At 46.5% G+C, this 13,705-nt stretch overlaps 1 protein-coding gene across 1 annotated transcript in view; it reads left to right on the top strand.

Annotated features, from left to right (window-relative positions):
• Positions 1 to 6,599: 6,599 nt before the first annotated feature.
• The window catches only part of LOC138259571 (solute carrier family 26 member 6-like), a 133,997-nt gene continuing 126,891 nt past the window's right edge, over positions 6,600 to 13,705 (top strand). Inside the window, exons 1-3 of the mRNA XM_069207403.1 lie at positions 6,600 to 6,807; positions 7,452 to 7,591; positions 12,827 to 12,937. Of these exons, the coding sequence (XP_069063504.1) occupies positions 6,653 to 6,807; positions 7,452 to 7,591; positions 12,827 to 12,937 (406 nt within the window). The 5' untranslated portion in view covers positions 6,600 to 6,652. The remainder of the gene's footprint in view (positions 6,808 to 7,451; positions 7,592 to 12,826; positions 12,938 to 13,705) is intronic.

The following is a 13,705-nucleotide window of genomic DNA, read 5'->3' on the forward strand; positions in this document are numbered from 1 at the left end:
AAAACAAATATAACTATGCCCCCCGTGTGTGTACATATGTATTTGTATATAAGAGATAAGAGTGTGCATGTGTGTGTCTGCATTGTTTGATCGCTACGGACTACAGAGCGCTAACACTCCATACCTCTTGGAATGCACTCATTTTTTTGCTTCCATACACTTGTCGATTTCCCGCATTCACCAGGATGAGTCACACCTTGGTGGGCGGCACCTGAATCTACCATCCTATGTTGTGGCAGTGGCTGCGATTCCTCTTTCAAACGCTTGTCAGATGAGTGGCTGCAGGCGGCCTGTATCCGAGGGTCCTTGTGGAAAAGGACGCAGGGATCAATCTGCACATCTCTGTGCAAGAGAAGCGGTGCTTGGTAGCGCCTTGGGCGAGAGGAGCCGTGATAAGCGCTTGGCACGGTGCTCTGCAGTGCTTTAAATTGAAAACTAGAAGTGTGGGTACTCACTATGTAGAATAACTGTTGAAAGCACCGGTGCTCTCCCATGAAATGCATCGCAGAAGTGCTGCGAAGCGTCTGTACTCTCCCTGTCAAACTACAGAAGTCCAGGTAGGTACTCAGTACCGGACAGTACACATTTAAAGTACTGGGGGAATCGCAAGGGCAGAGGATGCGACATGTGCCACTTTTCTTGGATGCCCCACACGTGCCAGCCTAAATGGCCCCGAGGGTACTTTGGAGAGGATCACACATTGCTCACAGGTCCCTCCTCTCAGGCTCCGATGCACGGCCCCTCGGCCCCGCTCCCTTGGGTCCCTTCTGATAGGACGTTCCCTGCCCCCGACGACCCCCCACCCCCCCCCCCCGCAGAGCCGTGATTTAAAGTCAGAGTGAATCAGCAAAGCGAGGGCGCGCAGCCGGAGCGCCGGGATCAAAGATCCCAGTCAGATATTAATGGGAAGCTGATCCCAGGTGCCTTGAGGCGCCCTGCAGCAGCCTGGGGTCATTGCATATAAGTACACCCGGGCCTGACACCTCAGGCCACTGGGAGTCCAGCCGCGAGGAGGGCAGGTAGGAGCCCTGGGGGGAGGGAGCAAGGCCTGGCTGGGCCAGCGTGTCCTGCTTTGGGTTTTTTGGTGCATTCTGTGTTTATTTTACGACTGTGAGTGGGAACGGGAGCAGTGCATTCGCCGTGCGTGGGATACGTGTTTGATGAGTGTTGGTGCACTTGCTGTAAGTGTGATGTATGCATGATGAAGAGGGGTGACATAGGAGGAGGCTCGGGCACCACTTGTTATGGCTTTGAGTTTAATTTGGTGCTAAGGGGCATATTTATAATGCCCTAGCGCCACCTTGTGCCACATTAACGTCATTATTTTTGACGTTAATGCGAGCCAACGAGGCCAAAATCCTCACGCCATATTGTATGCACTGCGCCACTCTGTAACCCTTTGCGCTACATTAGTCCTGCGCCAGGCATAATGTATGCAAAGGAGGTGTTCCCCGATAGAGGAGCTGGAAAAATTGCATAAGGAAATCTATGAGATTTCCTTCCGCCATTTTTTACGGCACTTTTAACGCCTGATAAGGGGGCTTCCATTCTTTACAATGGGGCCCTTTGTACTCTGCAGGAGTAGCGCCAATATTTTGGTGCTACTCCTGCAGAGTAAATCAATAGCGTAAAAAAATGGCACTATTGCCGCCTACCATGCACCATGGTGCGCCATATTTTAAATATGGCGCACAAATGGTGCCGGTAGGGGGGTGCTAAGGGGCGCACGGAAAGTGGTGCTGCACTACGTGCAGCACCACTTTCCATAAATCTGCCCGAAGTACGGAAGATGGTTAGTTCCCTGACTGTAAGTGTGATATTTAGCAAAAAGGGGTTTTGCCTGCTTGGCATGAATGTGATGTTTGTTCTGAGTGGGATATGTGTTTCGCTGGTGCATTTATAGATTTCAGATTAGCTTGATACTTCCCCTGCAGGAGCTGCTACCGTCACATTGTCTGTACATCTCCCGCAGGCACTTCTGCTGTCATCCTCTCTGTCCACCTCCTGCGGGTTCTGCAGGTTTGAACACTTCTCTTGTGCTATAGGAGAGAGGATTATAAGGCAGCCCCAGGGCCAGACTTATCAAGGGCTTGCGTTGCCCCTTGCATCACAGAGGGCAATGCAAGGGCAACGCAAGCCATAAAGTCAGATTAACTATGCCACCCAAGGCCACCTTGCATGGCTCTAAGTGGCATACTAAATCTGCAGCAATGCAAGGCAGCGCAAGTCACTGCCTTGCATTACTCTGTTCTGGGGAGGCGTTTAATGGGCGGAGCGTGTGTGTTCCCACCTACCCACCCATGGTTTTTGGTGCGTTCTCAGATTTGTAAACACTAGTAAACCTGAGAATGTGTCTAAATGCTACGCCTTCCCAGATAAGGCGGAAGGGGAAATATCTCTATTTCTCCTAATTGTTTCCTCTTTCAACATGCACTGCGTTCTGCAGCACACATACAAAGAGGAAAGTGCCTTAAATGATTGTTTTTTTGCAGGAAGGTGTCCCTTGCTGCACAAAACCAATCCTGGCTGTAACGTAGGCGCCATTGCACCATGGTGCAAGGCTGTCTACATTAGCGCTAGGCTGCAGTCAGCACAAGGAGAGAGCAGGATGGCATAATATCTTAGTAGATATGGCGCATTCCTGCCCTCTCCATTTGACTCTTCGTAGCAAGTTGTCTTGCTGCGTTGCACCAAATGTTAATAAATCTGCCTCCCTGGCAACTCCTTGGGAATTGAGGTGTTCGAAGAGGGGAAGTCAGTATAAGAATAAAGTGACTAACGTAAGAACAATGCTAGTATAGTCATTGTTCACCGTAATTGCTTTTATGAAGTGTTTTTATGACTTTTTAAAAGGGACACATGTTCAAATGTAGATCAATAAACTGCATGTGAAACGTACTTAGAAATATATATTTGATTTTATCATTCTTGAAAAAAAGTTATGCAAATATATTTCATAACAATAAAAAAATTGTTTTGCTTCCCAAGTAACATAAATTGCTTCTCTCTGTATATATTATTAAACAATTTCACAAAGCGAACATCCTTGAAATGTTTTGTGAGAATGCAACACACTGAAGGTACATTGTTGTAAAGTGCTGATTAAGGCAAATCTTTAAAGATTGCATTGATTTCTCTAAAGATATAGCAATATATCACCTATACTTTACAAACTAGGTCTCCAGAAATCTGTGGATGCGTTTCAGCACCTTCGAAAACTTGGTGGGCCTCCTCAGGTCAAAGTCCCAAGAACTGCGATATGAATTGGCGTCAAGCAAGCAGTAGGGTGAAAGTAAGATTCAATTGAAGAGCCTAGTAGGAAATGGCTAAGAGCAACCCGTGAGGAAGGCAGTCGCTAAAGAGTGAAACATGTTGGGGGTTGCCCGTAGGCTACAACATATGGTTTACTGAAGTGCTTGTGCATAAGATGTGTAGTTCTTCTTGCAGGGCAAGTCGGCTGCCCACGGGAGACTTGAGTCTTTATTGAAGGCTGGACGAGTTGGCTTCTTGTACAGAATCCTTTGAGGTCAGCAGGCAGGCCAGAGGGGCTGGTTCTTCTTTTCCTCTTCTGCAGGTGCAACTCTTCTTTGTCCGGGTCTTCTTAGGTTGTCGAAATCTGAGTTCTAGGGTTCAGGGGTGCCACCTAGATACTCAATTTAGGGGCATCACAAGAAGTGCCTGGCAGTAGCCACTGGGCTGACCACCTTTAGGGCCAGATTTACAAGGCCGTAGCGCCTCCTTGTGCCACATTAGCATCATTTTTTATGCTAATGTGGTTCAATGAGGTAAAAATCACTGTGCCATATTTACAAAGTGGCGTGATGCATGTATTGCGCCACTTTGCGACCCCTTGCGCCACGTTATGCCTGCGTCACTCATAATGTATGCAAGGGGGGGTATTCTGGCGTAAGAAGGCCCGCAAAAATGACGCAATGAAATCTATAGGATTTCATTGCACCATTTTTGGCGTCACTTTTAACACCTGTTTAAAGCAAGCATTAAAAGGACGCACCCATTGAAATCAATGGGCCTCCTTGCACTTTGCTCCACTAGCATAACATTTTTTGGTGCTAGTGGAGCAAAGTGCCACAATAACATAAAAAATGTTGACGCACTTAGCCTAATGTGCACCATGGTGCGCCGTATTGCAAATACGGCGCACCCATGGAGTCATTAGGTGGCAATGGAGGAGTGCAGAAAATATGGCGCATCAGTACTGATGCGCTAGATTCTTGTAAAGCTGGGCCTTAGTGTGGCTACACCCTTCTTATGACCACTTGCGCTGGGAAGTGGGCATAACTCTAAGTCGAGTGGCCTAATTCCTTCCAGGTAAGATGGAGGAATTTGAAACGTAGTGTCCAATTGACCTCGTCCACCTTTGGGGTGAGACTGGCATGAGGTGGGCACTCCTCCTAATTTAACTGAATTTCTGGCCTGTGCTGCAGCCAAAAGTGGGATCAGGACAGGGGGGTTGGTCATCTCTGCCATTTGGAGAAGCCTGGGTCGCATTACAAAGGCAGAAAGGCCTTTGAAACTCCCCATCCTGGAATGTCCATCCAGCGTGGGAGAGGAGTTCACACATCTGCCCAGAGCAGGCCTTTGCCTCAGTCCCTCAAGAGCACTGGCTCTCATCTTGTGGGGCCAGAAACACGTCTGTGGAGGTTGAACTGGTCAGGACTAGTCAGTCAACACACCGGTAGTTGGTAAGTTTTCAGGGAGCATCTCTAAAGTGTCCTCTGTGTGCAATTTTCAATAAATCCATCCATCATTGAGGTCAGTGATGGATTTATTGAAAATCCCAGGATTCAGATAAGCCATTATGTAAGGGCGAACTCGTAATGACCAGTGTCCGGCACATGCATTTAAAATGGCTTCCCTGGACACTTACTGTGTCTGAGAATCGACAAAGACATAGTAGGGGCATATCTGTTCAGGCAGATGTGCCCTCACATGTAATATAATGCACCCTGAATTAGGGTTGAAAGGCCTGCTGTAGGAGTGAGTTGCATGCAGTGTTTAGGGGGCATGGCCCACAGGCTGTGTGCCTTGTCGTGTTTTCAATTTTGGAAGCACTTTGTCACGCAGCCTGAGTCTGCATAAGGTTGGTGCTGGGTCCCTCAGAGTGGTACAAGTGATGCTGCAGGTCTTCAGTACCCATGCCCTAGGTAACAGGGGCACCATTTACTAGGGTATTATAGGGGGCCGAGGGGCCTGATCCCATGAGGATTAAGTGACCAGGTGTCTTGTTTTAGGGAATGAACATTGGCACTGGGGACCTGGTTAGCAGGAACCCAGTACACTTCAGTCGAAGTTGTATCTAAAAACCAAGCAAGTGGGGGTGACGGGGGGGCTACAGCCAAACCCAGCTCCTTACAGACAATGTCTACGGCGTGTGGTAATTTTGGGAATTTACCTAACTACTTCAGCCTAACATTAGTTGTTGTGTTCGCTGACAATGTGTCAGTCTCTGGTCCCTGTGATGATGCAAGAAATTAATCTTCCTGCATGAGACTAACATGAAATGTGTGACACTTGGCAGGGCTTTGAATGTGTGTTTCAAATGCATGCCTATGTGTACATAAGTGCTCATGCGCACTCCCCTATGATTGTTCATGGGGACCACATGGATCCTGGGAGCAGATGTGCCTATGTATGCATATATACTCTGTGCTAGGCTGCACATTAGCAGTTGTGTGAGCGTGTGTCCCTCCCTGCTGTGTATGCATATAAGTATGTGTTTCCCCGTGTGCTTGTATGAGCATGTTTCCTTATGTTTGCTGAGGGATGTCTGTATGTAGATATGGGGTTTGAGATAATGTTTGTCCTTGTGTACCTTTAAGATTGTGCACATATTCCTGCCTGTGCTTTGCCTACATGCATGTATCCCTGTGGATCAATGCCCATGTGTGCGTATGTGCTTTAGTTTGTCTGAGCATGCAAGAGTGCTCATAAGTGTCAATTTATTCCTCTGTGTGTATGTCTGTTCCTATGTACTCATGTGAGGATCTGTATGTCAGTATGATGGTGCATGTGAGTCCGTGAGCAGGTGTGCCTCTCTGTGCTTGTGTGTGATTGTATGTTTAGGTACACCCGTTCGATTGTGTCCATCTCTGTGCCTATGTGTGTGTTCGTGTGCCTTTGCATCTGTGTGCCCATTTGTCTGTATATGTGTGACTGTGGGCTTGTGCGCCTCTTTTATTTTGCATGCTGTGGGACATTCGAGAGATGAGGTCTGTTATGTGAGCGAAGGAAGTCTAGGCGCTGTAGCACTCAAGCGACCTCAGGGAGGAATTTGTCAGGGCGTTCCAGGGCATGCTGATTTTCTCATCTGTTGTGATGTGGTTGGAGTTTGACAATGGTTTGCTTTGTTGTGCAATATCTGGTTATCTTATGGCAAGAATGTTTTGCTATTATGCATTCAAGAAAGACCGGTGTGCCTCTGAGAAGCTCCAGGAAGCTGCTTTCAAGCACCTGAAATGACACATAGGACGTGAAGAGCAGGGTAAACGGAGTTGAAATGACAACAGTGTTTTTGTAGAGTTACAGCATTTGCAGTGACCTGTCTTCTTCTTCCTAGAGTACAGAAGGGATAAGAAGAAGTTTGGAGTTGGCAGCAGGGAGGAAGCACTGAGTCCACTTGCCTCGGTTGGCCATGGTCCTTGTCACCTCCACCATGCAAGAGGAGAACCCACCATGGAAGCACCAGGGAAAGCGTTGCGGTTTGAGTGAGGCGGAGCTCGAGTTGATTGCCCCTAAACGGCAGCCGGAAAAGGTCCCTCTATTGAGCAAGGCAAAGCGGAAGATCAGGTAGGGGCTCAAGGGAGGAGGTGGAACCTCATGTGGTTAGAACTTCCAATCCCAAGGTTGCAGTAAACTTACAACAGGTCTGAGTTTGTTGAGTTGCTCATCATGGGCCGGTACATGACTTGTTGATGTCTCCGGAAGAATAGTGCGGCTGGGGCAGTGACAGCCACACATATGGAAAGTGGGGTACTTCTCTACATGTTGGCGACTATAAAAGTCCAAAGGGGCTCTGAAAGGGCAAGTCAAATGACTTGATAGGTGACTGTTTTACCCAAAGCTCACCTGCCTTTTCTTCAGTTTGTCACAAAATGCCCTCAATTTTCTAGACCCTAGTCCTCTAGCTGAAAAGAGAAGCTACTATTTATCAAGTAATCACAGATCTAGCAAGCAGGATGCACTGAAGGTCAAAGGCAAAGTATATAGGAATAAGATTTGCATTATGAAATGCTTAATTTATAGAATTTGGAGCCATATCTTACAACACATTTTCCCATACACACAGAATGGGTAAAACCCTTTGATACATCTGGCCCCTGGTCTCAAGCAATGGCAGTCATTTTAACAGCAAAAGTAGCTAATGTAGCCCTTGTTTGGTTAATCCACTTTTCTTGCCTTTGAACTTTGACAGTTTTTCTGTTTATTTACAGATGTTCTGGACCGGTTGCCAAATCCCTGCTTTATAAATTTATCCCTATCCTGTCCTGGCTGCCTCGCTATCCCGTCAGGGATTTCCTTGTGGGGGATATTGTTTCTGGGCTCAGCGTTGGTATCCTCCAGTTACCCCAAGGTAGCTCTGACTTCTCTCATACTTTGTGTTGTTGTATGTCTTCGGACGTATTCACAAAGACATTCTTTGTGTCGGATGCTTGTAGCCAAGGACCAACTACACAGGGGTCAAAGTGAGCAGGAATTGGTGGGAATCAGTGGTGTAACAAAACTTGAGGGACCCCCTGCAAAGTACCTTGGGCCTGATTACGACCTTAGCGGAGGGGATTACTCCATCCCAAATGTGACGGATATCCTGTCTGCTGTATTACAAGTTCCATATGATATAATGAAACGTGTAATATCACAGACGGGATATCTGTCACATTTGGGACGGAATGATCCCCTCCGCCAAGGCCATAATCAGGCCCCTTGAGGGGCCCCTAGCCTCAGGACCCAGTCAGGGGCCTTGCCGCCCGTGAACAGTGTACTGTGCTGATGGGGATCCCTGAAGCTCGCCCCCCGCACCGTGGGAGCTGCAAGGGCCTTTGTTACGCCACTGATGGTAATGAAGTACAGCTCCTTCACCTCTAAAAGTGAGAGTTCAACTTCATTTGACGTGTTTCTCTTGCTTTCAGTACCTTTTTGTTAGATAATACGTACATTGTCTTTAACAGACGTGCAGTGCATCTGGTGAGCTACGTTTATCAATACAAAGACATCCAACTGTATATTCAGTCGCATTACTGAAATGCACATGGTGCAATGGAATTTTTACATGCACCAACACAAAAATATATGAAAAATTGAAATGTAAAAACAAGGGCTTTTACTCCTAAAATGCACCCAGATCTTAGTTAGCAGAGAAGGTACATGGACTGGGCAGATCACACAGGGCACTGGCAACCCCTGGTGGGCTTAAAAATGCCACCTGCTTTCATTGTTGAGTTGGTTATAGACCTGAGGTTAAAATGCTTAGTTATATTTTAGGCACACACCCGACTGCAAAAACATAATGTTTCTTGGCCAGTACTGAAGGACCAGGATTTTTTATGAGTTTATTTTCTGAACTATCTTTTTGCCCAGCATAGTTAGGAAATGGAGCTGATTTTTGTGAAAATAATTCCAGGTTTTGCTGGCTCCAGGGGCGAACCCCTTCTCTTTTGGCATTTTTGCAGCTTGCGCTTTGTTACATGAAAATGCGCCGTGTACCGGAGCTGCGAACAGGAGCTATTTTCTGCCTTTTATTTTTATGTTTTGTTTGTCCTCTTCTTTCTTTTTTTAAACCCTTGGGCCCAGATTTATACTCTGTTTGCACCGAATTTGAGTAATTTTTTTTCTCCAAATTTGGTGCAAACCTAACTCCATATTCATGCTTTGGTGCTAGACCCGTCTAGCGCCAACGTTTTGACGTTAGCATAATTTTTTGCTTGCGGGAAACTACCCTGCGTCAATGAGATGCAAGGTAGGCGTTTCCGTGCAAAAAATGACGATATGGCCTTAGCTCCATATTTATCTCCCGTACTAAAATCAGGCACGGGGTATGGGGCCCTAAATAATGGTGCTAAGCTTGCTTAGCGCCATTAGTTAACACCTGGGTCAGGGCAGGCGTTAGGGGACCTGTTGGCCTATTTCCATGGTCAGAGACCATGGAATGGGCCCACAGGTGGCCTTTCCTAGCCCCAAGAATACCCCCACCCACACCAGAGGATGGGGGACCCCATCCCAGGTAAGTAAGGTAAGTACAGGTAAGTATTTTCAATTTTCTTTAAAAGTGACACGGGGGCCTAACTTGGCTCCCCCTCCATGGCACTGGACCCAATGGCCATGCCCAGGGGACATATGTCCCCTGGGCATGGCCCAGGGTTTGCGGGCATGACTCCTGTCTTTACTAAGACAGGAGTCATGTCCATGGGGGTTGTACGTCAAAAAATGACGCTAGTCTGGATAGAGGCATTTTATGCCTCTAACCAAATTAGTGTTATCCTTTGATGCACAACCTTCTGTTCTCCCTATGCCTCCCCCTGCCGGCTGGCGCCCTTTTTAATGAGGCTAGCCGGGCCTTACCGCCAACTACCGTCATTCCATAAATATGATCCCCATCTTGGAATGGCCCTAGCCGGCAGTAAACATTTTCATGCAAAACTGCGTTAGCGTGAAAAAGTATAAATCTGGGCCTTGGTTGTTCCACTCCTGCTCCATATGCTCAGCTTCACAATTCCATATGCACCCTACTAAAACCCACCCTCCTTTTTGCAGGCTTGGACGTCAGCAGAGGCAGAAAACAAGATTACACAACTCTAGCCACAAGTCTACATCAAATTGGATTTTTTGATTCACCCATCACCCACGAAGAAATTCACTTTGCCAATTTACCACATTTTATGCCCAATTAGCTTTTCACTGGTGGCTTTTACTGGTGGCTCAAGGGTCAAGGTCCAATGACAGACCCTTCAAATGCTTAGCCATACCCAATGTGAAGAAGACCAAAGGTCAACTGGTGTAAATTTACGCCATACTGCTCTTGGGAAGTTGTGCACCATTTTGAGCTGCATTCGACTTGTGGCAAAACAAAGAGGCTAGGCTTGCAAACGGGTTGTCAGTCAGAAGGTCGGTCTTACTACTAGAATTAAAGCAAGCCACACCTCAGGTAGGAGTAATACATAATTCCACAAAGAAATAGCTTTGTAAATCACATCCAACATTTTCCAGCTAGTAGGTACAAACGGCATTTTTGCACTTGCTGGTTAGTGAAACTGGTGATGCAGATTTGCTCCAACTTTCTTCGGCGCAGTCTCCGAATTACTTAAGATCCAGTTTCTGTGGATCTCCTGCATCACAGAGTGAGTATATTTGCTCTTAATTTTGTCGCAGTGACGTATTTTCTATACTGTCCTAATGTTGGCTTGCAGCCCTTTGGGCCAGGTCTCAGTTCACAAACGCTGCAAATGAATAAACATATTTACAACCCACGGTTCTGCTCACTTTCACCACCAGTTTTCAGCTCTCTACCAAGGGAGCAACTGTTGACCAGCTTTTCTTCAATTTAGTTCTTTTTGTTGAGCACTCAAAAGTAGTGCCACCTAAGGATTTTGAGGGTCATGGGCAAGACATCGTTGGGGGGCCATTACAGAACAAATTTGAATACAATAACCCAGTTCCTGCTTATTAAAGATGGTGTGATGTTAAACCATTTTAAATTATATGATGAACTTAAAACAGGGTCACACAAAAACAGTTGAAATATTTCTTGTCTGGGACCCCAAGAATCCTTAGAATGAGACAGTGTAGAAAGACAGAGTCAAGGGTAGTGGTAGGCAGAGAGGAAGAGGGGTTTTGATAGAGAAATAGGACAGACAGAGGTCAAACAGAGAGAAAATTAACAAATTAACTTGCCCAGGGGCTCCTTGGAAGATGGGAGCCCTGGGCAATTGCCCACTTTGCCCATGCCTTAAAGTGTCTCTGCCTCAAAGAGGTCCATGGTGCTTCCAGCTTAAACAAAACATAGGCACAGGTTAGTTACCTGGCGTATCAAGGGCAAAGAAAGCTGGATTTCAGAAATTTGTGGAACTGAAGATGGTTCACATTGAAGCAAATCATTGGTGGGAAAGTGTTTATAGTAGCAGTGTGAGCAGTGAAAAGGCCTTACCCTCCCTTCTGTTTCTTTTTTAAAGCTAGGAACAATGACAAACCTCTGACGTGCAGGTAGTAAATTGGAACATACCATCATGGGCATGTGTTAATGGTTCCCAGGGATAGTGTGTAATTACCTCTGGCTCATTTCTTCATACCCTGCCCATGCCATTGCTATCCCTTGTTTCAGAGGTCATGGAGGAAGTGTCAGGAACAGAAAGAAAAAAAGGCCTCACGGGGGTAAACATTGTGATGTCAACAAGGGTCATTTTGGGGAACTGATGTCCACATAAATTTTTCAGGCGTTGATGATTTTAAGATGATTGCAGGAACCTTTATCGGAAATTATGTATCCCGTCGCAGGACCACAGCAACTACTGAACCCCTAAATTTAGGAGACCATCAGCTTCTAAAAAATTACACGTGCCTGTTACCTGGAATACTGTAATATCCTTGTTATGTAAAACTGAACCTTGGAAAACTTTGATTTATCAGAACCTTGGCTTTCGCCTTGAAAAAGGGCTTCATGGGCAAAACACTATTGACTAGTTAAAATTCTCAAACTCTTGTATCAAGTTAAGAACGCCGAATGGCAATCAATAATTTAAAAATCAATAACCATAATAATATAAAATGATTAACTAATCTACTGTGTACTCGATGTGCTCAGATTAATCCATTTAAAAGGCTGGATTCAGATACTACGCATGACTAACCTATACCTTTGGTAACTATTTGTTGAATTGTGGGTCTTCAGGAGTATATCCCACTCATAGGCCAGTCATCAGGGACTCCATATCCAGCCTTGTCTAGGTGACGTAGACCCCCTAGATCAATAACCCCTACTCATCCAGATTCTCCAAACCAGCCTGAACCTGTTCTAACCAGCAGCCTGAATGTTTCAATTGTGCTCAGTTCACCAGTGATACTTTGGGCCTCATTACAACCCTGGCGGTCAAAGCCCGCCATGGCGGTTTTGGCGATTGTACCGCCAACAGGCTGGCTGTACAATCTGGCGTATTACGCCATGGATGTCCCGGCGGTTTTAATCCGCCAGGGCAGCGCTGCTCGCAGTGCTGCCCAGGGGATTACGACTTCCCTTCCCGCCAGCCCGTCCATGGCGGTAGAGACTGCCATGGAAAGGCTGGCGGAAAGGGGAGTCGCGGGGCCCCTGGGGGCCCCTGCACTGCCATGCACTTGGCATGGGCAGTGCAGGGGCCCCCAGGCACAACCCCATCCTGCTTTTCACTTTCTGCACAGCAGACAGTGAAAAGCGCAATGGGTGCAGCTGCACCCGTCACACGGCCGTAACACCGCCGGCTCCATTAGGAGCCGCCTCCAATGTTGCGGCCGACATCCCCGCTGGGCAGGCAGGCAGAAACTCTGTTTCCGCCCGCCGGCCCAGCGGGGATGTCGTAATGCGGCCGGCGGGATTGCGGTCGCATAGGCGGCCGACTGCGGTACAACCTTGGTGGGCAGCCTTCGCCGCCCGCCAAGGTTGTAATGAGGGCCTTTGTTTCAATTTCTTGTCCCAGTGTCCAGATTAAGTGGATACATTTCTGGACCAGGTCTCAGGACACACATCTGGTATTTTGCAGTACATTTTTTGTGTCTCTAGAAACGTGTCTTCCTTGGATCCTTTTTTGTGACAATTTTACACTGACCTCCCTTCTTTTCTTTTTAGGTTTGGCGTATGCTCTTCTGGCTGGCGTACCTCCGGTTTTTGGCCTTTACACCTCCTTCTTTCCCGTTTTTGTCTACACTTTCTTTGGAACATCCAAGCACGTCTCTGTAGGTAAGTCCGCCTATAGCTGCATTTAGAACATATACACACTGGCTGTGTTTATGGCAACTCTTTTGGTCTGGCAAAGGAATTTGACTAGGCTTTCAGTTTTATGTTGCACATTTGTATAATTTTTGACGTTTCTGTCTGTATTTATCCATATTTATTTTTCCTCATTTCATTGGCATTTATTCATATTTTCTTTTCTCCTTTTATTTTTATTGAACCATATTTTTTTTTTTAGCATTGCAGTGCTAGCAGGTATATACTTCTGCAGCTATTTACATTTGACATTAAAAATGAGGGCAGATTGGCCATTCTTTTATGCAATGCATGAAAGGGAAAGGGCAGAAATGCTCCATATTACAAATATATGGAGCATTTCTGCCCTCTCCTTATACTGGTGCACTGGGTGCAGCCTGGCAACAATGGAGCCATCTTTGTGCCATAGGGCAGCATTGTCTTTTTGTACAGTAAGGGACACCTTCCTTTACAAAAACAATACTTGGGGACCTATTCCATCTTTCTAGGTATGCTGCAGAATACATTACAAGTGGAAAGGGGAACTGACATGGAGAAATACATGTATATCTTCTTGTTACATCTCTGTGGGGTAGGGGCACCATTTTGGCACAAAATCTGGGTTTGCGTCAAAATACATGGGTGGATGCATGAGAACACCCATGCTCCACCCGTGTAAGGCCTGCCCGATGCAAAATAACGCAAGGCAGTAGGCACTGCCTTGTGTTACTTTGTATTTACTAAACCATGCAAAGCCAC

This window comes from Pleurodeles waltl, chromosome 9 (assembly GCF_031143425.1).
Source record: "Pleurodeles waltl isolate 20211129_DDA chromosome 9, aPleWal1.hap1.20221129, whole genome shotgun sequence".
Classification (NCBI taxonomy): domain Eukaryota; kingdom Metazoa; phylum Chordata; class Amphibia; order Caudata; family Salamandridae; genus Pleurodeles; species Pleurodeles waltl.